This window comes from Callorhinchus milii, unplaced genomic scaffold, assembly GCF_018977255.1.
Source record: "Callorhinchus milii isolate IMCB2004 unplaced genomic scaffold, IMCB_Cmil_1.0 Scaffold1, whole genome shotgun sequence".
NCBI classification, from domain to species: Eukaryota; Metazoa; Chordata; class Chondrichthyes; order Chimaeriformes; family Callorhinchidae; genus Callorhinchus; species Callorhinchus milii.
This window is the reverse complement of record NW_024704742.1, coordinates 137,243,811-137,267,447: the sequence shown is the minus strand read 5'-3', so window position 1 is coordinate 137,267,447 and position 23,637 is coordinate 137,243,811. Positions and strand designations below refer to the sequence as shown.

General features: G+C 48.9%; 2 protein-coding genes across 2 annotated transcripts in view; one reads left to right on the top strand and one right to left on the bottom strand.

Annotated features, from left to right (window-relative positions):
- The first annotated feature begins 3,082 nt into the window (after positions 1-3,082).
- Positions 3,083-21,023, top strand: katnal2 (katanin p60 subunit A-like 2). Its single transcript, XM_042336105.1, has 17 exons — positions 3,083-3,190; positions 3,563-3,741; positions 6,002-6,072; positions 7,258-7,424; positions 9,011-9,053; positions 9,608-9,725; positions 10,671-10,763; positions 11,324-11,407; positions 12,242-12,319; positions 13,439-13,537; positions 14,504-14,567; positions 15,563-15,681; positions 16,241-16,332; positions 17,344-17,457; positions 18,052-18,214; positions 18,993-19,095; positions 19,676-21,023. Exons 2-17 carry the CDS (start codon positions 3,685-3,687, stop codon positions 19,813-19,815), a joined length of 1,605 nt encoding a protein of 534 aa, XP_042192039.1. The 5' UTR covers positions 3,083-3,190; positions 3,563-3,684; the 3' UTR covers positions 19,816-21,023.
- Positions 21,024-21,523: 500 nt separating this feature from the next.
- The window catches only part of hdhd2 (haloacid dehalogenase-like hydrolase domain containing 2), a 7,078-nt gene continuing 4,964 nt past the window's right edge, over positions 21,524-23,637 (bottom strand). Inside the window, exons 4-6 of the mRNA XM_042336080.1 lie at positions 23,269-23,485; positions 22,828-22,891; positions 21,524-22,039 (exon numbers count right to left, since the gene is read on the bottom strand). Coding sequence (XP_042192014.1) covers positions 21,936-22,039; positions 22,828-22,891; positions 23,269-23,485 — 385 coding nt within the window. The 3' untranslated portion in view covers positions 21,524-21,935. The remainder of the gene's footprint in view (positions 22,040-22,827; positions 22,892-23,268; positions 23,486-23,637) is intronic.

The window sequence follows — 23,637 nt, the reverse complement described above, 5'->3', positions numbered from 1 at the left end:
GTGTGTGTGTGTGTGGGATGATAGGGGCACGTGACCTGTCTGTGTGAATGGGGCGGGAGGGGAGCACGTGACCTGTGTGTGTGTGTGTGTGTGTGGGATGATAGGGGCACGTGACCTGTCTGTGTGAATGGGGCGGGAGGGGAGCACGTGACCTGTGTGTGTGCGAGTGGGGACTGGAGAGGAGCACATGGTCCGCGTGTGTGTGTGTGTGTGTGTGAGAGCTGGAATGGAGGGGAGCACGTGATTTTTTTGCGGGGGTGTGGGGGGGGGGGTGTCAGCCGGGTGTCTTGACCCGCACGGAAACCCATCGCCGTCGCTTCAGAGTCTCCAAACCAAGCTGAGAATTCCCCGCCTCCCTACGCCTGGAAATCCCAGAGATAGATCGTTGGAATGGAATGCAATGCGCTCTCTCACTCTCCTCCCTGGAGGGACGCTTCCCGCTTACCTAATTCCAGGGAGTATTAGGGCGCAGGTTGGCAGGAGCCAAGGTTTGGGGACCCCCAGAGTGTGGGTTGGGGTAACTGCCGGAGTCTGACCAGCTAAAACCACGTAGCTTTGCCATTGAGAGAGAGAGCACTGTCTGGCCAGCTTCCCCGCTGCTTGTCCAGTTTGGATTACGCGATCTGGGGAAAGCCAAAGAGCAGCACATGATTCAAAACTACCGTTTCTTTTTGTCCTCACCCGTATTAAGCTCCTCACCCCCATCGCCCTAGTCCTTGCCAGGCTCCCAGTTGCAGAACGGTTTGATTTCGAGATCCTCACTCTCACTTTCAAGTCTTTCCAACATGGCACCTCCCACCTCTTTGGTCTGCTCACCTCTCCATTTCACTATCCTCCGCCTTCAATCAGCTGGCTCACCCTTAAGTATGGTTGATGGGTTTCTATATGTGTCAGATGCCCGACTGACCAAGAAAAATCCAAAACACAGTAACTGACAAAAAGGTACTATTTCAACAGCAAGCACTATTATTAACAAAGTGCTTCATGGCTTTCAGCTACTATGCCTCAGACAAATTGTCTCAATCCCTCCGTTTTGCCCGCTCTTCACACCTGAAGACGTTCCTCTTTGACTGTGCTTACAGTTCCTCCCCCGAACTCAGCTTCAAGCTCCACTGCCGTTATGTTACCCCATGTTAAAAGAACTATATTGTGTCAGCCTGCCACAGTGGTACCATTCTTGCCTCTAAGTCAGAAGGTTGTCAGTTCAAGCCCCATCTCAGGACTCAGAATCATAGTCTAAGGTGTCACTCCATTTTTGCATTGTCGTAGGTACTGTCCTTCATATGAGAAATTAACTGAGGTCCTGTCTGCCTGTGGACGTTAAAGATCCCATGGTGCTATTTGAAAAGAGAAGGGAATTTTTCTCTCCTGGTGTCCTGGAATTGTAATTTTTATTTCAGTTTTATCTTTCTATCTATTTTAATAATAATAGTTTGGTCGCTCCAAAGTTCCAAGGCTGTTTGTGGGTCCTTGCTATGCGCAACTGGCTGCCGCGTTTCGCCTACAAAATACACAGTCACTACACTTTACAGTATATTTACAAATGTGTAAATTTCCTTAATCCACATGGTCAGTTCACCTAACAGTAAGTAGGAACCCGATTGTTGACCCGCTCTGCCTTTTCCCCACCTCCGCAATGTCGCGTGGCTCTGCCACTGTCTCACACCGCAGGCCGCCGAAACCCTCATACATGCTTTCATTCTATCGAGGCTCGACTATGCAAACTCATTGCTTTCTTGGCCTCCCCAACTCCTCCATACATAGGCTGCAGATCATCCAGAACTCTGCAGCCCATGGCCTCTCCCGCACTAAGCTCCACAACACTATCATCACCATCCTTGCCAACTCCACTGGCTTCCCATCACACAGAGGATACAGTTCAAGATGCTGGTCCTCACCTTCAAAGCCCTCCACGGTCTTGTACCCCCCTACGACCTCCTAACCTCCTACCATCCTGTTCACTCCCTCTGCTCAGTGGGTTCCGGCCTGCTTCTTGTCCCTTGCCTCGCTCGTCCCACCGTTGGCCGGCAAACCTTCCACCATTCTGCCCCCAACCTCTGGAACTCCATCCCGCAGTCCCACCACCTCGCCTCCTCCCTCGCCACTTTCAAGACCCATCTCAAGACCCCCCTCTTCGACAGTGCTTTTGATCTGCTTCCCCCTGCCCTCCACCCTCCCTCACCCCGACCCCCCGCTCAGATCCGTAACTCTGTCTATCCAGCGCCTTGGGACGTCCTCGCAACGTGAAAGGCACTTCACAAATGTAATTTTGTTGTTGTTAGTTGATTGGCGGATTGCTTTTCCGGAGGCAATAATTCCTTCAAAAAATAATAATAAATTGGTCACTCAATCCACGACTGTTTGTGGGACATTGCTGTGCGCAATTGGCTGCCGCGTTCGCCCACAAATATACAGTCAATTCACTTTACAGTATATTCTGTGAAGCGCTTTGGGACGTCCGCCCGACGTGAAAAGCGCTATATCAAATGCAAGGATTATTATTATTATTATTATGTTTTATTATATTCTGCGAAGCACTTTGAGACGTGTTGACGTGATAAAGCCACTGTATCAAATGCAAGGATTATTACAAGTGGTTTGAGGCATCCTCCTGATGTGTAACTGTAAGTGCAAGCTGTTGTTGTGGTGGTGATGTGTAGTGACTGTGCATTGTGATATTAAAGAGATTGGGCAATTCAGGCAGGAGGCGGGGTGATGGTTGGAGCATGCGCACATCCATCACTGGGCGGGAGCAAGAGGGCGGGAGCTGATTGGAGGATGAACACAAGGGGTGTCAGGCTGGGGCGGCAGCTGATTGGACAATTCGTCAATCACGGGGCGGCGCCGTAGCGGTGACAGTTGATTGGACAATACTCACGTCAATCGGAGGGGGGGGTGGGCGGCACCGTTACGGTGACAGTTGATTGGACAATACGCACGTCAATCGGGGGCGGGCGCGAGAGATGATTGGACAGAGCGCGCGTCAATCGCAAAGGGGGCGGGAGAGAGAGAGACAGAGAGAAAGAGAGAGAGAGAGAGACAGTTGTACCACTTCACAGTGAGTACTGAAGATCATCACAGAGTGGACATTACCAACAGAGTGTTCATTACCAACAGAGAGTGTTCATTACCAACAGAGAGTGGACATTACCAACAGAGAGAGTGGACATTACCAACAGAGAGAGTGGACATTACCAACAGAGAGTGGACATTACCAACAGAGAGAGTGGACATTACCAACAGAGAGTGGACGTTACCAACAGAGAGAGTGGACATTACCAACAGAGAGTGGACATTACAAACAGAGAGTGGACATTACCAACAGAGAGAGTGGACATTAACAACAGAGAGTGGACATTACCAACAGAGAGTGGATATTACCAACAGAGAGTGGACATTACCAACAGAGAGAGTGGACATTAACAACAGAGAGTGGACATTACCAACAGAGAGTGGACATTACCAACAGAGAGTGGACATTACCAACGGAGAGTGGACATTACCAACAGAGAGAGTGGACATTACCAACAGAGAGAGTGGACATTAACAACAGAGAGTGGACATTACCAACAGAGAGAGTGGACATTACCAACAGAGAGAGTGGACATTACCAACAGAGAGAGTGGACATTACCAACAGAGAGTGAAAGGTATACCCGGGAGAGTGAGGCGGACACTTTGCCCGATGTCTCAGGATCTCTCCTACCAAACCATGAAGGTGGCGAATCAGGTCAGGGAGGCGGTAAGTGCAGGACAGACGCCGCTCCAGCAACTCGGGACGCCCTCTCGAGGCAACGGGGCTCGATGACAAATGTAATTTGCGGTCGTTGCCGTCGTTGAGGTTTTTATTTCCCTCCAAAAAGCAAAAATCTGGTGCGCTGCGTTGACCCGACCCTCCCGCAGGACAAGACAAGACACGACCGTCCAGTTCGGTTCCACAGCGAGTCCGACCCCTTCCATTGGCTGCGCGTTCACCTGCACAGTCACTACACTTCCTGGTGAATCCCGCGAGGCGCTTTTTGGATGAACTCTCGTGAAAGGCTCCACGTCAAATGCGAAAATTATTATTACGTAGCGTTCCTTCTCGTGGGATAATGCCTTAACGTTTAAAGCACTGTGAAGCCCGAACCGGGGTGGCGGGAAGGGGTAAGGTATCCGGGGGGGACGCGGGGGGGGGGGGGGGGGGAGTGGGGTCAAAGAATTATTTTTAATTTCTATTTGAGGCATTGAGATGAGAAATGGTCCATTCATTTCGTGGCTGTTTGTGGGATGGATGTTGGACTCCGGGCAAACTGGTGAACCTAAAAGAATACGCAGCCGCAACGCGCCACGGACGTCCGTGAAGCGCTTCGGGACGTCTCAAAAGATGTGACGGAGGCGTCACATCGACCGCCAGGATTGGCGTTGCTGTTAAATCCCGCGAAGCGCTGAGACGTCTTCCCTGACGCGAACGACGCCGTCCGTCCGTAACGTAAGGACGGTCAATGTTATCGGCGTTTCCTTCGCTAAAACGCTATCGTAGGTGAAGTCAAAAGCCGAGGGGCGGTCGGAAAGTTTTTTTTTTAATCCCATTTCAGTGTAGACTTCTTTAATTCAAAGTTCGGTGAAATAATTTGGAGGCAATGAACATCTCTCTCTCTCTCTCTCTCTCTCTTCTCCGATGAGCTTTGACAGGAAGGATTGAGTTGAGGCAGAACTTTATGGGTTTCCTTTTTTTTTTTTGTCTTGAGAGGTAAAATATAGGTGCGTTTAAAAAAAAAAAAGATCTTTCCGAAGGGCGGAGGTTTGATGGTGTGAGTTATTTGCGGAGAAGTGTCTTTTATTTTGTGTTTGTGCTTCCAAACGTGTATTGGGGCCTCTGTGGAGTCGGCCGTTGCCAAGGGAACGGGCGCAGGACGCCCCCTGTAGGTGGGAGGACGAACAACAGCGACAATCCCTTGCGTCCACTCGCTGAGAGGCGTCCCAAGGCGCTCCGCCCGATGGCGCTGTCAAGTGCGGTGACCGTATTCTATGGCGAAGTGCACGCAGCAGTGTCCGGCAAAGAGTCGCGGATTGAGTGACCAAAGTGGAGTCCTGTAGCGCAGCGGTTAGAGCACTCGCTTTGCGAGCGAGAGACCTGAGTTCAATTCCAGGCAGAGGGCGAAACCTTGGGCAAGTTTCCTTACTCCACACAGAGCCTAATAATAATCCCTCCAAAACCAAAAACAATAATAAATTGGTCATTTTCAATCTACGACTGTTTGTGGGACATTGCTGTGCGCAATTGGCTGCCGCGTTCGCCCACAAATATACAGTCAACAGTGTGTTCTGTGAAGTGCTTTGGGACGTCCTCCCGACGTGAAAAGCGCTATATCAAATGCAAGGATTATTATTATTATTATTATTGTTGTTATTTTTTTTTTGGGGGGGGGAGGGATTTTTACCCCCGGAAAAGCCATCCGCCAGTCGATTACTGCTAGGTAAGTAGAGGCGTGTGGAGTAAGGAACCTTAGGTTTCGTCCCCGCCGGAATCGAACCCGGGTCCTCTCGTTCGCGAGGCGAGTGCTCTAACCGCTATTCTACAGGACTCCTGAAGGCCGTAGGTTCAAACCCCGCTGTCACCGCAGTGAGCACTGTGTGGGGGGGCGTTATTGGAGATGCCGACATTAGCAGTCCCATGTCGCTGTCGGAAAAGGATAAGGAGTTTCTCCCAAGATTCGGGTGGAAACAATTCACTGAGTGTCATGTGAGAAATGTGTATAACGCTCTGGATCTCTCACGAGCGCTGTGGGAAGCCACCCTGTGTGACAGGCTCTATATAAATGCAAGTTTTGTCCACAAAATATACAGTCAATTCACTTTGCAGTATATTCTGTGAAGCGTTTCGGGACGTCTCGAAGAAGATGTGATAAGGCGCTACATCAAATGCAAGGATTATTATTTATTAAGTTGTTGTAGTGAGACTTTTTGAGCTGTTTTAATGGGATAAATGTTCCCTCTTGTCCTTCATTTCTCATTTGCAGGAAGAACTCCGGTCAGAGGCACGTCGCAAAAATCTCCTGATTTTAATTTTGAACTACCTGTCGGATGAGGGGTGAGTGCGACACTCGCAGTTATATAATGGAGATTTACAACTTACTCATTCGCTCCTTCATTTACCACCGATCTTTGCCAACACTGGCAGGTCAGATGTGGTCATGTAGACATGCACTACTCTAGGCCACCTCACTTGGGATGTTTATAAGGGAGTGGAATCGCGACTTGGGAGGTAAGGGCATTAAGAAAAATAATAATTAATAATATAATAATCCTTGCATTTGATATAGCACCTTATCAAGTCGTTGAGACATCTCAAAGCGCATCACGGGTTTTACTGTAGCGACTGTGTACTTTGTGGGCGAAACACGGCTGCCAGTTGTGCAAAGCAGTGCCCCTCAAACAGCCACGGAGTGAGCGATCAACTTTATTTCGGGGAATTGTTGGCCAGGATACCGGGGGAAAGAAACTCCCTTCTCTTTTCAAATAGTCCTTTGGGATCTTTAATATTCGCCCAAACAGGCAGACAGGACCTCAGTTTAATGACTCATCCGAAGGATGACACCTCAAACAATGCAACACCCCCCAGCACTGCATTGGAGCGTCAGCTTAGTCTGTGTGATCCCAAGTCCAAATGTGGGGCTTTAACCCACAACCTTCTGATACAGAGGTGAGAGTGCTACCACTGAGCCAGGCTGACACACTCAGTGGGGAATTAAAATAAATGTTACATCAAGGTCCCATTTGTTAAAGACACTTGAAAAAGAGAGAGTCCTAACCAACAATCCCCCAAATAAATAATTATTTCACCTCAAAACTGTTTGTGGGTGTGTGCTGTGCCTACAATTGTTTTTTGAGGTCAGCCTTGTATCTGACATGTACAGAAACCCATCACCATTGCTTAAGAGTCTCCAAACCAGGCTGAGAATTCCATGTATCCCACCTACACTTGGAAATCCCAGAGATAGATTGTTGGTATGGAATGCGCTCATTTCCTGGAGGTAGACATCCTGTTTACCTAATTCCAGACATTATTAGGCACAGATTGGCTAGAGTCAAGGCTTGGAGACCTCAGAGTGTGGTTGGGGTAACTGCTGGAGTCTAACCAGCTAATACTGCATAGCTTGCCATTGATATCACTGTCTGGCAAGCTTTCCCATCTGCATTTGCATCACCTAATGGTAGTTTCTCTGAAGCTTTGTCAGTGTTATTGTTGGTATGAAGTTGGATGCTTTCTGTCTAGTTACATGGACACTGCCAACTCACTGGACCAAGAAACCAACATGGGACTACACCGTTTTGAAGTCTGTGACAACATCGATCTGGAAACCATCCTGATGGAATACGAAAGCTACTATTACGTCAAGTTTCAGCGATTCCCAAAGCTAACCAAAAAGGCAGCGGACAGCGGTAGGTCAAACCAGCTTCTCTGCTGCGGTTTAGAAAGAAAGTAGGAACAGTTCACAGTGTGCTGGTATATTAAACTCCCAAACACATCTTACCCCCCCAGTGCACTGAACAGGAGTAGCTATTCAGCCCTGTTCCACCATTCTCTAAGGTCAGGCCTGATCCGTACCTCAACTCCAACTACCCGCCCTTGCCCCGTATCCCTTGATAACCTAACCTAACAACAACAACTACAACTAGATTACATTTGTATAACAAACAAACATCTATCCACCCCAGTCTTGAAAATTTGAAGGGATCCAGCGTCCACACCCTTTTGGGGGAGAGAGTTCCACTACTCTTTGCGTGATAAAATGCTTCCTGATTTCACTCCTAAATTGCCTCGCTCTAATTTTAACATTATACCCCCCTTGTTCTGGATTCCTCCACGAACAATTGAAACATGTGGAAGAATGATGATAATTGTATTTAGAAGTACTTCATTGTATTCTGTACAAGTGTTTAACTGTATTTAAACGTCCAGAGGATGTGTGTGAGTGAGTGCCATCATTTTCATGGTAGATAATCGATCCATCGCCACGTTCGGTGCTACATCTGCTGTAACGTGAATGGAGTCAGTGAGGAGGAAGTTACTGGTGTCAGATATTGTTACTATCCACTCACCTGCAACAGAAATAAAACTTCACACATGGGGGTAACAGGACTTTGTGAACACCTTGTTGAGTGGGACCCTGTTATTGCAGTAATCTGCAGGTCTGTATATAGCACAAGTCACTGGGGACCTGAGGTATTCCGATAGACCTCTGATGTGTACAATGACGAAGGTCTCCCTAAGTCCCAGCAGTCGCTGGGGACGCTTGTGAAATTAGCAGCCAGGTTTGGTAATTCATTCTCTGACAAAAAGGTCATCGACCTGAAACGTTATCGCACTTTCCTCTCTCCATAGATGCTGCCTGACCTGCTGAGTGTTCCCAGCCACTTCTCTTTTTATTTCAGAGTTCCAACGTTTGCAGTATTTTCCCAGCATGAGGGATGCTAAATAAATGCAAGTTGTTGTGACGTCATTGGTGACCCATTGACCTACACTGCATTGGTCTGATCTTATGGACCCGAACTACCACCTTGTAACAGGGGTCTAACTAATACAGACTCTATGCCTGACAGCTTGAAGTCTCAGCGAGTTTATTCAGTGTGGGGCTGAGACGTAGAGACAAGTCCCCTGGTTTAATTCTCAGTTAGTGCCGAGTATCACAGTGGTCAGTGAGCAGAAGTTAGCCATGGTTCCCTGGTCTGGCTTGCTACGCATATTTTTCTGTAATTAATCCCACTAAATCTTTTACTCCACGTCCCTTACTTGTTTTTTCTTTCACAATCCAGTTCCCTTTTGAATGATTCTGTTGACCTCAGTAATCCCCCGGATAAATCAGTTACTTGCTTCCCAGAGGTACCGTACTGTGTATATATTGGCCTCACTGGGATGGGTGAGGATTTAATATTTTACAAGCTTCCTTTAGCAATAAGTACAGAAGTGAATGGACTTCTGACTGTCCATTCACAGCTACATTGTGTGAAACTTTGTTTGTTTACAGAAAGCGGAAAATTGCAGCTGAGAAGTGGAGGGAAATTAAAACGGTAAGAAATCTAACCCAGGATTGTCTCCGGTCCATGCTGAGAGAGCTGGTCTCAGCTCAGCTACTGATTACTGCCACAGTTAGCTCAAAGGTTATGGAGGTGGGAAGATCAGCCATGGATCCCTTCCTGATATCTGAACGAGCCTGATTCCCAAAATCTTTAGCAAGTTTCCTTACTCCACACACCGCTGTTTACCTAGCTGTAAATAGGAACACGGTTGGCAGTCGATTGGCAGATTGCTTTTCTCGGGGTATAATCCCTCAAAAGAAAAGAATAATTTGGTCACTCAATCCACAACTGCTGACTGCAATTAGCTACTGCGTTTTGCCCACAGTCACTACACTTTAGAGTATATTCTGTGAAGCGCTTTGAGACATCAGGACATTAGGAGAAACTCCATCCTTTTGACGTGATAAGGTGCTGTATCGAATGCAAGGATTATTATTATTGCACTTGACAGCAAATCCCTTTGAAGCGCTTTGCAGAGTTTCAGCATTATTGGAGCTGTAACCAAATCTAAAGATTGGTTTTATTAGAGTTTCCTGTGTTTCCAGGACAATGAGCTACACCAGCCAGGTGCTGCCTAGAATCTCTACCACAATGCGGCCATCATCCAAGACAGCAGTGAGGAAGACTGAGGTGAAATCCGCTAGCAAGGAAAAACCAAAACAGGTCAGGCAGCACAAGGGGCTTTCTGATCATCCACACACGCCAGGCACTCTTCTTTGTGATCCATCTACCTGTTTAGGTGGATGATAAAGATCCCACAACACAACTGGAAAAAATAAGGGAGTTTCTCCTAATGTCCTGGCCAATAGTTATCCATTAATCAGTCGTTCATCTATCACCCCTCCATTGGCACCCCATCCCCCAGCGAATCGAGTTCAAAATCTTCCACAGTCTCGGCCCACCCTACCTCTGGGAGTTCCTTCAACTCTACCAAGCCGGATGCTCTCTTTGCTCAGTAAGGATTGGCCTGTTTCATGTTCTCGGCCTCATCGGCCCCACCATCAGTGGCCAGAGGCTGCCAGCCATTCTGCCACTGCTCTCTGGAACGCCATCCTTGCATTTGATAAAGCACCTTATCATGCCTCAAAGCGCTTCACAGGATTTACTATAAAGTCTAGTGACTGTATTTTGTGGGCGAACGCAGCAGCCAGTTGTGCACAGGAATGTCCCATAAACAGCCGTGGAAGGAGTGACCAATTTTATCTGTAGGATTGTTGGCCAGGACATTGTGAGAGATAAATTCCCTTCTCTTTTCCATGGGAATAGTGCCATGGGATCATTAACATCCAACTGAACAGTTTAACATCCCATCCGAAGGACGGCACCTCTGACAATGCAACACCTCCCAGGAAAGCATTGGAGCATCAGCTTAAACCATGTGATGCCAAGACCTGATGTGGGTCTTGAACCCAGAACCTTCTGACTCAAAGACTATCACTGAGCTGAGGCTCTGACACACACACACACATATATATATCATTATTTTATATTTTTATTATATATTCTTATATAATTTTTATTTTATTTTCTTCATGCTTGGTGTGATTTATAACACCTGCTGCCTGGGCTGGTGAGGCTCACTGTGATCTCTGTCGGTGTATGTTGTAGGAAAACGGATCTGCTACACCTTCTGACACCTCTGACTTTGGCTTGAGTGTATCAGCCATCAACAAGTGCGGAGACGGTCCTCATACCAAGCGGGTGAGAAAACACCGTCCCTTCCCGCCAAACGTTCACTTTCTATCCTTCTTTGCTTGTCCCTCCATCCAGGGTGCAGCGGACTCATTTATAATAATATAATTATGCATTTAGTGTATGCCTTATCACATCGTCGAGACATCTCAAAGCTCTTCACAGAACATACTGTAAAGTGGATTGACTGTATATTTTGTGGGAGAAGCACGGCAGCAAATTGCACACAGCAGCGTCCCACAAACAGTCGTGGATTGAGTGACCAAATCTATGTATTTTGGGGAGGATTATTACCCCGCAAAAGCGATCCGCCAATCGACTAACAAGCAGGTTCCTACTTACTGCTAGGTGTGGAGTAAGGAAACTCGTCTAAGGTTTCACTCTGCCTGGGAATCGAACCCACGTCCTCTCGCTTTGGAGGCGAGCTCTCTACCCTCCACGAAATTCTGAGGTTTCTTATTCGATTGAATGTGATCTAAATCTGGAGTGAAAGGTTGCTTCACATTCCTGGTGAACTGCGTTTAAAAGTCAGTGAGCAATGTTTAACCATCTGTGTTTATTGGGACCAGATCATCGATTTCCGCAGTCTGATCCAAGACGCTGTGAAAAATGAAGTTTCGCTGAACAGCCTGAGTTACAATCAAGACCCTTCGGTGAGTCAGCACACAGCCATGCAGCCTGTTCTTAATACCATTGGTTCCAAACTCTGGGTCAAATCTCACCTGGATCCCAACTGTCAAAAGGGACCTTTTGGGGAAAGATAATAATAATAATCCTTGCACTTGATGTCGCGCCTTCACGGAATATACTGAATTCACTATATGTTTTGTGTGCGAAACACAGCAGCCGATCAATCGCGCGCAGCAGTGTCCCACAAACAGTCCGAATGAGTGCTTGTCGGCCTCCCCAACTCCTCCCTCCACAGGCTGCAGATCATCCAGAGCTCTGCAGCTCGTGTCCTCTCCCGTATCAGGCTCTGTGACCCTATCACCCCAATCCTCACCCAACTCCACTGGCTTCCCATCACACAGAGGATACAGTACAAGATCCTGGTCCTCACCTTCAAAGCCCTCCATGGTCTTGCTCCCCTCTACCTCTGCGACCTCTCAATCCCCTACCATCCTGCTCGTTCCCTGCGCTCAGCGGGCTCCGGCCTGCTTTACATCCCCCGCCTCGCCCTACCCACCATTGGCGGGCGGACCTTCAGCCACCCACCCTCTGGAACTCCGTCCTGCAGTCCCTCCTCCTCGCCCCCCTCCCTTGCCTCCTTTAAGACCCATCTCTAGACCCTCCCCTATGACCGTGCTCTCAATCACCCTGCTTCGCCCCCTGCCCTCCACCCACCCCAATCCCGATCCCCAGTATGGATCCGAAACTCTGACTGTCCAGGGCCTTGGGCCATCCTCCTGACCTGAAAGGCGCTATACAAATGTAATTTTGTTATTGTTTGCCACGTTGTGCTTTGATTTTGCATTTTATTTTGTTAGGAGCGTTTAATAAAACCTCTGGGTGCCTTCCTAGGAGCCAACAGTGAATTGAGGGAGTTGGCGGTAGTTATTAGCCGGGTAAGTGTTCAGCAGCTAATATAGGTAAGAAAACAGGAAGAGGAAGAGGCCATTCAGTCCATCAAGCCTGTTCCATCAGTTGATCAGATCTTGGCAGATTTTATAATCCGGATGCCTGTCCTTCCACCATTACCCTTAGTGCCAGCCTGGGGCAATGGTAGCGCTCTCGCCTCCCGAGTCAGACGGAATCACACAGTCTAAGCTGACGTTCCAATGCAGTGCTGGGGGGGGTGTTGCAATGTAGGAGGTGCCATCTTTCAGGTGCGACGTTAAACCGTGGTCGGCCCCGTCTGCCTGTTTAGGTGGACGTTAAAGATCCGCGCTATTGTTGTGGAATAAAAGCGTAGACCACACAAATAATCAACAGTAATCAGTACAGGCTTTATTACGAGCTGTATTACAAGCTTTATTGCAAGCTGAACTACCAGCTTTATTACAAACTTACCGGTAAGGGGAAGCACCCAATCAGGTTCCCAAGTCACCCGAAATGGTACTTCCAAAGAATGTATAAAAACAAAGGGTTATATTCTTTTTCTTAACAGGTTATGCGGCATTTTACAACCAATGATTATTTCTTACCATGACCTTGACAATTCTGCAGCATTTTTACATCCAATCATAGCAATCAACAGTTTTCCTTTGTTTGCTATAGTTTCACGCACTCATATCAGAGTCGTGTGATCTTACCTGACCCTGAAGAGCGGTACCATCTGGTTTTAACAGTTTTATCGTCTGGGAAAGGGTTGGGATGTCGGAGACTTTGTGTAAAGACCTTGAGTAAGACCACTGTATAAGGCTATGTGGCAACACTGTGTACGTGCTTCAATTATCTATCACGTGAACCAACCATGCACGTTGTGAGGGTCGTATAACCTCTGAAGGCTGATGGTACTTTTAATGTCATCTTCCACACTATTCGAGAAGAGAAGGGAATTTCCCTTTCCTGATGTCCTGGCCGAAAACTCCCGCAAATAAAAACAATTGCTGGATATCTCTTTCAAAGAGCTGGCCTCCTCCTGTGCTGTACGAGGCGATGATTCTACCGCGTTATTGTGTGGGGAGGAACAGGAGCAGCGTGGCTTGTGAGTTGTATCTGAACTGGACTCTGTTATCTGTCAGGATATTTATCACCACAATCCCAACGTGACGTGGGACAGTATCATTGGGCTGGACGCAGCCAAGCGACTGGTGAAGGAGGCCGTGGTTTACCCGATTAAGGCAAGTCATTTTACTTTAAAAATTCAACTATATTATAATAATCCTTCATTTCGAAGCGTTTCACACAGAACTGCTTTTCAAGTTTTCAGTGACTATATTCTTATCGGCAAATGTGGCAGCCTTTTTGCACACATTACACACACATATACACAAATATACATATATACACTCTCACACACACACACACAGACACACAGAGCCATCAGGTGAACAACATATTTTGCTGCAGGATTGTTTTCAAGGCCACCAGGAGAAACTCCTTTTGAATAGCATCGCCTCAAGAACAGTTTAATAGAGGTTACAACACAGGAGGAAGCCATTCACACTACCACTACCACAACAACAACAACAAGATTCCATTTATAAAGCGCCTTTCACGTCAGGAGGACGTCCCAAGGCGCTGACCACACCACTGGAGCTCTCTACTCTAACCCCATTCCCTGCTCTCTCCCCATCGTGTCTGTGCTGTTGCTCACTCCCCCACTGGAGCTCTCTACTCTAACCCCATTCCCTGCTCTCTCCCCATCGTGTCTGTGCTGTTGCTCGCTCTGTATTCCAAACCTTGCTGCTCTTTTTCCCACCTTCTTGTATTGTTTCTCCTCAAATACTCATCTCCGGTCTCCTTCTTGCCTCTCGTCCCCTTCGCACCACCATCAGCGGCCGTGCTTTCAGCCACTACGCCCGAAACTCTGGAACACTTTCCTTCTATCCCTCCATCTTGCCCCCTTTCTTCCCCATCTTCAGGTCGTGCCTTCCTCTTTGATCGTGCTTTCCTCCCACCCCTTGGCTCGACGTCAGGTTCTGCTAATGTCGAGCGCTCTGTGACGATATATTTGTTATGGTTGTTTTAAAGCAGAGTTACGGGTCTGACTGTCCTGGGATTAATAAAGATAAGGATTTAAAAACATAGAGGGACACAGATACATCACCATATTGGGCTGCTAATGCTGTACCTTTCCCTTGCAGTATCCTCAGCTCTTCACTGGCATTCTGTCCCCATGGAAAGGGCTTTTACTCTACGGACCCCCAGGTAAGGTGTGAGTGTGCCAGTGTTTCACTTGACGTCAGACTGGCTCACTACCTCACTACCGACCGGTGTGTGAGGCTGAGCCATGCGGAGCAGGAATGTCCTGGTCTCCAATCCCAGTCTGCACTGAGATACTCATCTCTCAGTCGGCTGGGGTAGGGAGGAGGGGAAATCGGTTATGGTGCAGTAACCTTGGCAGCCATTGTGGGCACGGCAATGTCCCACACCACAAACAGCTGGGAAATTAATGTTTGAAAAGGGAGATGAGTATTTGAGGAGAAAACAATACACGATGGAGGATTGTCGGGAGATGTCCTGACCAACAGTCCTCCACCATGTATTGTCCCTTCTCTTTCCCGATAGTGTCGAGGATCTCTGACACTGACCTGAACAGGTACAGACAGAGGAGCAAGTGTCAGGGTTTAACATCTCATCCAAAGGACGGCTCCCCCTCAGCACTGCACTGGAGTGTCCGCCTGGACTGTGAGCTCAGTGTACCCCACGTGGTGACTTTCTGAATCTTCGGTGAGAGTGTCAGCGACTGAGCCAAGCGACAGACTAACAACGGTCCATGGTTTGGCTGTGTACCTGAGCTGGGTGGGCTGTGGCTTTGAGATGTTTTAGTGAGCTGCTTAATATATACATTTGTGTTATCTCACAGGGACCGGACACTTTGAGTTATTTTAATAATTATTTCTTTCTCTCTCTTTCCTGCTTCTTTGTATCTTTCCCTCTCTCTCTTCCCCTTCCTTCCTTCCCTCCGTCCCATCCCTCTCTCTTTTTCTCCCTTCTCTTTTTTTTCTCTCTCTCTCTTCTGTTTCTCTCTCTATCTCTCTCTCTCTCTCTCTCTCTGTCTCTCTCTCTATCTCTCTCCCTGTCACTCTGTCTCTCTCTCTCTCTCTCTCTGTCTCTCTCTCTAACTCTCTCGCTGTCTCTCTCTCTCTCTCTCTCTGTGTCACTCTCTGTCTCTCTTGTCTCCCTCTCTCACGTTCCCCCAGGCACGGGGAAAACACTGTTGGCCAAGGCTGTGGCCACGGAGTGTAACACCACCTTCTTCAACATCTCGGCTTCAACCATCGTCAGCAAGTGGAGAGGCGACTCCGAGAAACTGGTCCGGGTGAGGAGCAGCCACACAAACATTCAGTACAGAGAAGCCACTCAGCCCCTCGTGTCTGTTTCTCTAAATCGCCCACAAAATCTACAGTCAATTCACTTTACAAAATATCCTGTGAAGCGCTTTGAGACGTCTCGGAGACGTGATCAGGCGCGATATCAAATGCAAGGATTATTATTATTATTATTATAAAATGAATCCCGCTTTCCTTTTTTTTGCCCACATACATTTACAGCTCAGTAACTTAACCAGTTCCCTTTTGAATGATTTATTCAACCTCAATAGACACATGAATAATGAAGTCCGAGCTCTCGTTGTCCTTTCAGTAAACAACACCTCTGATAAATTCCCGGCCAATCATTCCTCTAATCACCTACGTCACACCAGCCGCGCAGACAGACAACAACAGCAACAAATTGCATTTATACAGAGCCTCTCACATCGGGAAGAGGTCCCAGGTGCCCGCTGAGAAGAGGGAGTGGACAGGTTGGTAGGTTTTTGGAGGGCACAGAGGTAAGGCGGAGCTTTTGACCGACTGATGGATTTTTTTGTCTGCTTTTAGGTGCTGTTTGAACTCGCTCGATTTCACGCTCCCTCAACTATCTTCCTGGATGAGCTGGAGTCCGTCATGAGCCAACGGGGCATTGGCCCAGGGTAAGTGCTCACAGCTCAGAGCAATGCACAGGAGAGCAACTCAGCCAGTCCCAGGGTTAGTGGACTGGGTCTGTTTCTGGAGCCTGGAAGTGAGACATCTCAGCAGGACCTTATAGCTGTATATAAGATGCCAAATGAGGTTGCGAAAGTAAAGCAGAACAATTTGTTCAGATATGCCAAGGTAACAGAACTAGGTTCAGAGGTGTGAACAATAGGTTCAGAAGTTGGGAAGATTACCAGGAAGAATGGTGAAGGACAGGACACTGGGACTTGTTGAAGAAGTGGCTCGATGGCAGGGAATCCTAGCCAATATTCCTCTCTTATCCCAATTCAACATAATTTTGTTTTGCTGAACCATGGCCCATGTGGTCTGGACGGTGTCTCTGCCTCTGTGATGCCAGAGACTGTCAGTAAATATGGTGAAACCATCAGTAAATGAGCCTGTTGGATCACTTGGTCTATAGAGATCCCTTAACACCCAATCCAGTGAGATCCCTGGTCACCAATCCAAATAGTTCCTCGATCTAAAGAGATCACAATCACTCACTCCCAACGAGAGATCTCTGATCACTCGATTAAGAAGATCTGAGCTGGACCTGGTCATTGAGACGGTGCAGGGTAAGCTCTGGATGCTCTTGTTTTGGGGAGGAAGAGATGAATAAAGAATTGCCAAAAAATATAAAGGAAATCAGTCTTGTGTGGGATGGGGGAGGGGTTGGTCTATGTGTGTTGGGGGGCGGGATGGGGATGGTGTGTGTGTGGGTGAGGGGTGAGGGAATGGTGTGTGGTGTTTGGGAGGGGGTGGTCTGTTGTGTGGTGTTAGGGGGGGATGGTGTGTCTGTGTGTGGGAGGTGAATGGTGTGTGTGAGGTGTTTGGGGGGTTTGATGTGTGTGGTGGTGGGGGGGGTGAAGGGGAGCAGACTGCAGGAGAAGCTCAGGCTAATCTGGCGGGTGTGTGGACATCCGGACGTGGCAAGCGCTGTACAAATGTAACTTGTTGTTGTTGGGCAGGCGGGGGGAGCACGAGGGGAGCCGGAGGATGAAGACGGAGCTGCTGGTACAGATGGATGGTTTGGCCCGTTCAGACGATCTTGTCTTTGTTTTGGCAGCTTCAAACTTACCGTGGTGAGAGTCACGGCAGCTCGACATCTCACAGGCCAGCACTCCACCCCAACCCCATCCCCCAGCACCCCAACTCCACCCTCTAGCCCCCCAACCCCACCCCCCAGGCCCCAACTCCACCCCCAGCCCCCCAACCTCACCCCCAGCCCCCCAACCTCACCCCCCAGCCCCACACCCCACCCCCACCCCCCAACCCCCCCAGCCCCCCAACCTCACCCCCAGCCCCAATCTCACCCCAGCCCCACAACCCCACCCACCACCCCAACCCCCCAGCCCCCCAACCTCACCCCAGCCCCAACTCCACCCCCAGCCCCCCACACACACCCACCAAGACTGCCTCCTTTATTCAATATCAGTCGGGACCATAACATTTAACGTGACTTACGCCAAGTCCGAGTTGCAGACAAACTGTAGAAGTCATATAAAATTCGACGTGATCAATAATCTACACTGCCCATACGTAACTTAAGTGCCCACGTGGTGACGGGTCAGGGTGTCCTTGTCTGCAATTCAAGGTAATTAAGGGCTCAGTGAGAGGTCAGGGTGATGGAGACGGGCTCAGTGACAGCAGTGACTGATCCCTAGCACTGTTCACAGGGAGCTGGACCACGCTATGCTGCGGCGGCTGGAGAAGAGGATCCTGGTTGATTTGCCCACCACAGAGGCCCGGCAGGTGATGATCCAGCACTGGCTGCCGCCTGTCAGCAACAGCGGGGGTGTGGAGCTGCGCACACAGCTAGACTACAGCCTGCTGGGAGACGTGAGTACAGCGCTGGGCGATAGATAACACACAGTCCCGTAGTGTAGAGGTTACGGCACTCGCCTTGCATTTGATATAATAATAATAATCCTTGCATTTGATATAGCGCTTTTCACGTTGTGAGGACGTCCCAAAGCGCTTCACAGAACACACTGTATATTTGTGGGCGAACGCGGCAGCCAATTGCGCACAGCAATGTCCCACAAACAGTCGTAGATTGAAAATGACCAATTTATTATTGTTTTTGGTTTTGGAGGGATTATTATTAGGCTCTGTGTGGAGTAAGGAAACTTGCCCAAGGTTTCGCCCTCTGCCTGGAATTGAACTCAGGTCTCTCGCTTGCAAAGCGAGTGCTCTAACCACTGAGCTACAGGACTCCAACCGGCACAACAGGCAGGGGGAGAGTTTGTGGGCGAGAGAGAAAGAAGACGGGAGGGAGTAATTGTGGGAAGGGGAAGTTTGGGAGAGAGAGGGAGAGAGTATGGGCAGGAGTGCATGAGACATGGGAAAGGGATGGATTGTGCTTGTGAGGGGAAGGAGAGAGGCAGTATGTGAGGGGGAGGCTGCATACGACAACAACAAGAATGTGCATTTATATATATTTATGAACTGCGGAAAAACAGGTTTCCAAATTAAGAGAGTAATTTGGGATTTTCCAATAATTCTGCTGTGCTCTATTTTTGATCACAAATGGTGCCCAGGCTGAGACTGGGGGGAATTCGGTGGTCCAGTGATGTGAGCCTGTGCCTCTGTCTCTCTCTGTATTTCCTCAACACAGAAAACTGAAGGTTATTCCGGCTCCGACATCAAACTCGTGTGTAAAGAGGCAGCGATGCGTCCTGTCAGGAAAATCTTCGATGCCCTGGAAAATCCCCAAACAGGTAGCCAGCAAAACAACAACACATTACATTTCCACAGTGACTTTTGGGACAGGAGGATGTCCCAAGGCGTTGGACAGCGAAGGATTTGCAACTGAGCTGGGGGTTGGGATGAGGAGGGGTGGAGGGCAGGGAGGGCGGAGGAGGGAAGAGGACCGAAGATGCAGTGGAAGTGGAGGGGTTTTGAGACGGGCCTCGAAGGAGGTGAGGGAGAGAGCGAGGTGAAGGGGCTCCAGGGTGAAGTTCCAGAGGGTGGAGCCAGAAAAGCTGAAAGCCTGACCTCCGATGGTGGGGTGGGCAGGGCGGGGGGACGTGAAGCAGATAGTTGGTGGAGCGGACAGGTTGTTAAGGATTAGTAGGTCACAGAGGTAGGGAGGAGCAAGGCCAATGAACGACGGCTTTATCTGGAGGGTCAGTGGCCACGACACTGGGGGAAATACTCCCTTCTCTTCCCCAATAGCCCTGAGGATCTTTAACATCCGCCTAAACAGGGGTGGAAGGAGTTATAATGCCTTCAGGAGAGAAGTTTTTTCTTTTTAAAAACCATTTGCTTCTGCGTAAAATGACAAGTGTTTGTTTCCAGAGAAGAACCCGCTGCCCAACATCAAACTGGAAACTGTGACCACAGAGGATATACTGGAAGTCATCGCTCACACCAAACCATCAGCCAAGAAACTCAGCCAGAAATACACAGCCTGGCAGAGTGACTACGAGTCTGTGTGATAGGAGCAGATTCCCCGAGGGCTGGGCCCTGGGTGACAAACCTCCCTTCCTNCCCCCCCCCCGTCAGAGCCTGGTCACCGACCGGCCCAGGAACATTCAACCAAAACACCAGAGGGGAAGATCTTTGGGGAGACTTCTGTCTGAGAACGTTTAGTGAAGAACGTGAGTTTGACACAGCGACTATTCAGGTGTTGCTGCCAAGTGACTGACTGTGTTTGTAGGCAACCAAGCAAAGAGCCACACACAGCCAGGAATCAATGGCAGTTTCATGTGGAGCTTTGACTGAGCGGACAGGTGGCACTTTAGGTTTGATGTCTCCTCCTCGGGACGGCACCTCACACTACGCGCAACTCCCCATCACCATCCTGGAGTTTCAGGCTGGCATTTGGAGTTCAGATCACAACAAGGGCCTCGACTCCACAACCTTCAGAGCCAGGGGCAAGCGGCTAGCGAATGATCCAGACTATCTCAGATAGGAGTGTGGCCACACACACACACACACACACTATCCCATGCAGGATATTTAATCTTTCCTCGATGGATTTCATAATCTACACTTCTCAACAAAGGTGTCAGTGTGTGTTTGGGGGTGACGGTGGGACAATTAGAGACGAGTTGTTTTAATCGCCAAGAAGTATAGATGAGAAGTCACACATGCCAGGTGGCACCAGAACTGAGCAGCGAGTCAAAGGGCAGCACAGGAGGAGGGGGGGACTCACTGTTACGGAACAGAAACAGGTATTTCAGCGCATGAAGTCTGCACTGAGTTATCTCCCAGAGTCATCTAGTCTATTCCCACTCTTGCTGTCTATACATACTCCCACGCCCTGTATTATCCATCCTTTTCAAGAATCTTTGCCCTTGATACTGCATCTAGAACAATGAAACGTTTGACAGGGAATTACTATAAATCAGCATTTCAGTTTAATCATAATCTGACAACAAAGTGCTCACTGGAGCGTCAGTGAGGCTTGAGCCTGCAGGGAGTGCAGGGAGTGCTGTAGTGGTTGTGTTACACAAATAGTTCAGTGGTTTGGGTGGGTAAATTCTTTCATTTTTGCACTGGTCTACAGTAGTGAGTTTGACTAAGGTTTTTAAATCCTGGGACACTGAAAATCCTTTGAGAGTTTGCGCAGGAAATGTGCACATTTGTGATGTACATCAGTATTACACACCCAGGAAATAAAATATTACTTTTGGTAACGTTATGAATGACCATCTACAAGAATTTACCATCCTAATAATAATAATCCTTGCATTTGATATAGATAGCACCTTATCACATCATAGAAACAACTCAAGCTCTTCACAGAATATATTGCAAAGTGGATTGTCTGTATTTTTATGGGTGAAACGCTCAAGACAATAGCGCACAGCAGTGTCCCACAAACATTTGTGGATTCAGTGACCCTCCCAATTTTTTTTGGAGGGATTATTACCCCCAGAAAGCGATCCGCCAATCGACTAACAACTTTAGTTGGTAAGATGCCAAAATTAACCCAAACCACATCAATGAGGTCCCCAAACCTTGGCTCCCACCAACCCTGTGAGGGGGAAGTGAAAGATTGTCAGTGGAAATTTGTGCTAAGTATTTTCGTCTTTCTCCCCGTTAAAAAAAAGAAACCAGACAAAAAAATTCTCATTTTTTTTAAATGAATAAGATTTATTACAATCATATTCATAATTGAATAATAAAATGATTCCTGCATTTGGCAAAACACCGACACGAGGTTAGGAGTTGTAATCTAGGTTGTGTGGGAGAGGGAAGGATGGAGTGAGACCCTGTTCTGTGTGGGGGTGTGGGAGAGTGGGCTTGGGGGGGGGGGGGGGCAGAGGTACCAAGGTGCTGGTGCAAATGACGCATTGCAGCGGAGGTTATAAATATGCATTTATATAGCGGCCTTCACACAGGGGAGAAAGGGCCCTTTATATAGCTCTCAGGGCACTTTCTTGGAACAAGACTTGTTGGGAGGGCAAAGGGGGCGGTTACATGCTAGGGAGGGGGTGGGAAGCACAGTTTGGTTTGTCCGAGTGATCTCTAACCACCTCCACCCCCCACTCCAGGTTGGGCTCAGGACATGCTTAGTTCTCCGGGGTTGGGGTGTGGGGAGAGAGATTGCTCACACCAAGTGCTGTAGGATGTGGTCCACAGCTTGAGGAAAGGAATCACATGTCAGGTAAGGCCCAGGACTGATCTTCTCTTCATCACCAGCTCGGTATTTACCTTTATACTCGCGAGAGAGAGAGGGAGAGAGAGTTAGTGAGTGTGAGAGAGTGTAAAATTAGTCCACACATCATAATCCATGAGTTTGACACAGCAGCTATAAGGTTGTTGGTATCGGACACTGGGAAACCCTTTGAATAGTGCTACAGGATCTTTATAGTCCATATGAAACAGGTCTTATCCCAAACACAGCACCTCCGCCAACACAGCATACGCTCAGTACAGCATTGGGAGTGTCAGCTCACACTGACCTCAAAGCTGTGGGACTTGAACCACAACCTTCTGAGTCAAACAAACAAACCAAATTACATTTGTAAAGCGCCTTTCACGTTGGGAGGAAGTCCCAAGACGCTGGGGGTCGGGATCGGGGAGGCTGGAGGGCAGTGGGGGGAAGCAGGGAGATCGAAGGCACAGTTGAAGAAGAAGGTCTTGAGACGGGTCTTGAAGGAGGTAAGGGAGGGGACGAGGCAGAGGGCCTGCGGGTGGGAGTTCCAGAGGGTGGGGTAGAGTGGCAGAAGGTCTGCCCGCCAATAGTGGGGGGAGCCAGGCGGGGGACGTGAAGCAGGCCAGAGCCCACTGAGCGGAGGGAGCGAGCAGGTTGATGGGGGTTAGGAGGTGGCAGAGGTAGGGGGGAAGCAAGACCGTGGAGGGCTTTGAAAGTGAGGACCAGGATCTTGAACTGTATCCTCTGGGTGATGGAAAGCCCAGTGGAGAGGAGTCAGTGGTGAGTGAGGGAGTGAATGGGCCAGAGTGACGTTGACACTGACACGGATTGTAAGGCCACCTACCTGTCTTTACTAAAATACCCAACATCCCAGCGTTCTGGGCTCCCCCAACATCATCCCTGGCGTCCTGTGAAAAGAGAGAGAGAAAGTTTCAGGTCTCACCTTTTCAGGGGAGTGAGAGAGGAAAAAAAGAGGGAGAGAGAGAGAGACAGAAAGAAAAAGAGATGAGGAGATGGGAAAAGAAAGTGGGGGGGGGAGACAGTGTTTGTGTGTGGGGGAGAGAGAGGAAAAAAAGAGGGAGAGAGAGAGAGACAGAAAGAAAAAGAGATGAGGAGATGGGAAAAGAAAGTGGGGGGGAGACAGTGTTTGCGTGTGGGGGAGAGAGAGGAAAAAAGATTAGGGGAGAGAGCGATGGGAAAAGAGAGAGAGAACGATGGGAAACGAGAAGGGGAGAGAGGGGAGAGAGGGAGATGGAGAGAGTGAGTGAGTGGGTGATTGCCGTACGTCACCGATCATGATGGCCTGGTGAGGTTGGCAGCCGGTGCTGGGCAGTGCCTTCTGGAAGAAGGAAGCCTGGGGTTTGCCCACAACTGTAGCCTGGACATCAGCAGCGTATTCCAGCCCCGTGACAAAGGGCCCCGGGCCCAGACTCAGCCCCCCTGATGTCTGGTAATAACGGGCCTTGTGGATAGCGATGAGGGGAGCTCCGTCCAGGATCAACCTGGAGGGAAGAGAGAGAGAGAGAGAGAGAAAGCTTACATTGTTAGGTGTCTCCCCCCTGGAATCTCTCCCCGTTCCCCCCCCCACCTCCAACCCCCACCCTCTGGGACCCCACAGAGCCTCCACCTCACCCCCTCCCTCGCCCCCGTCTCA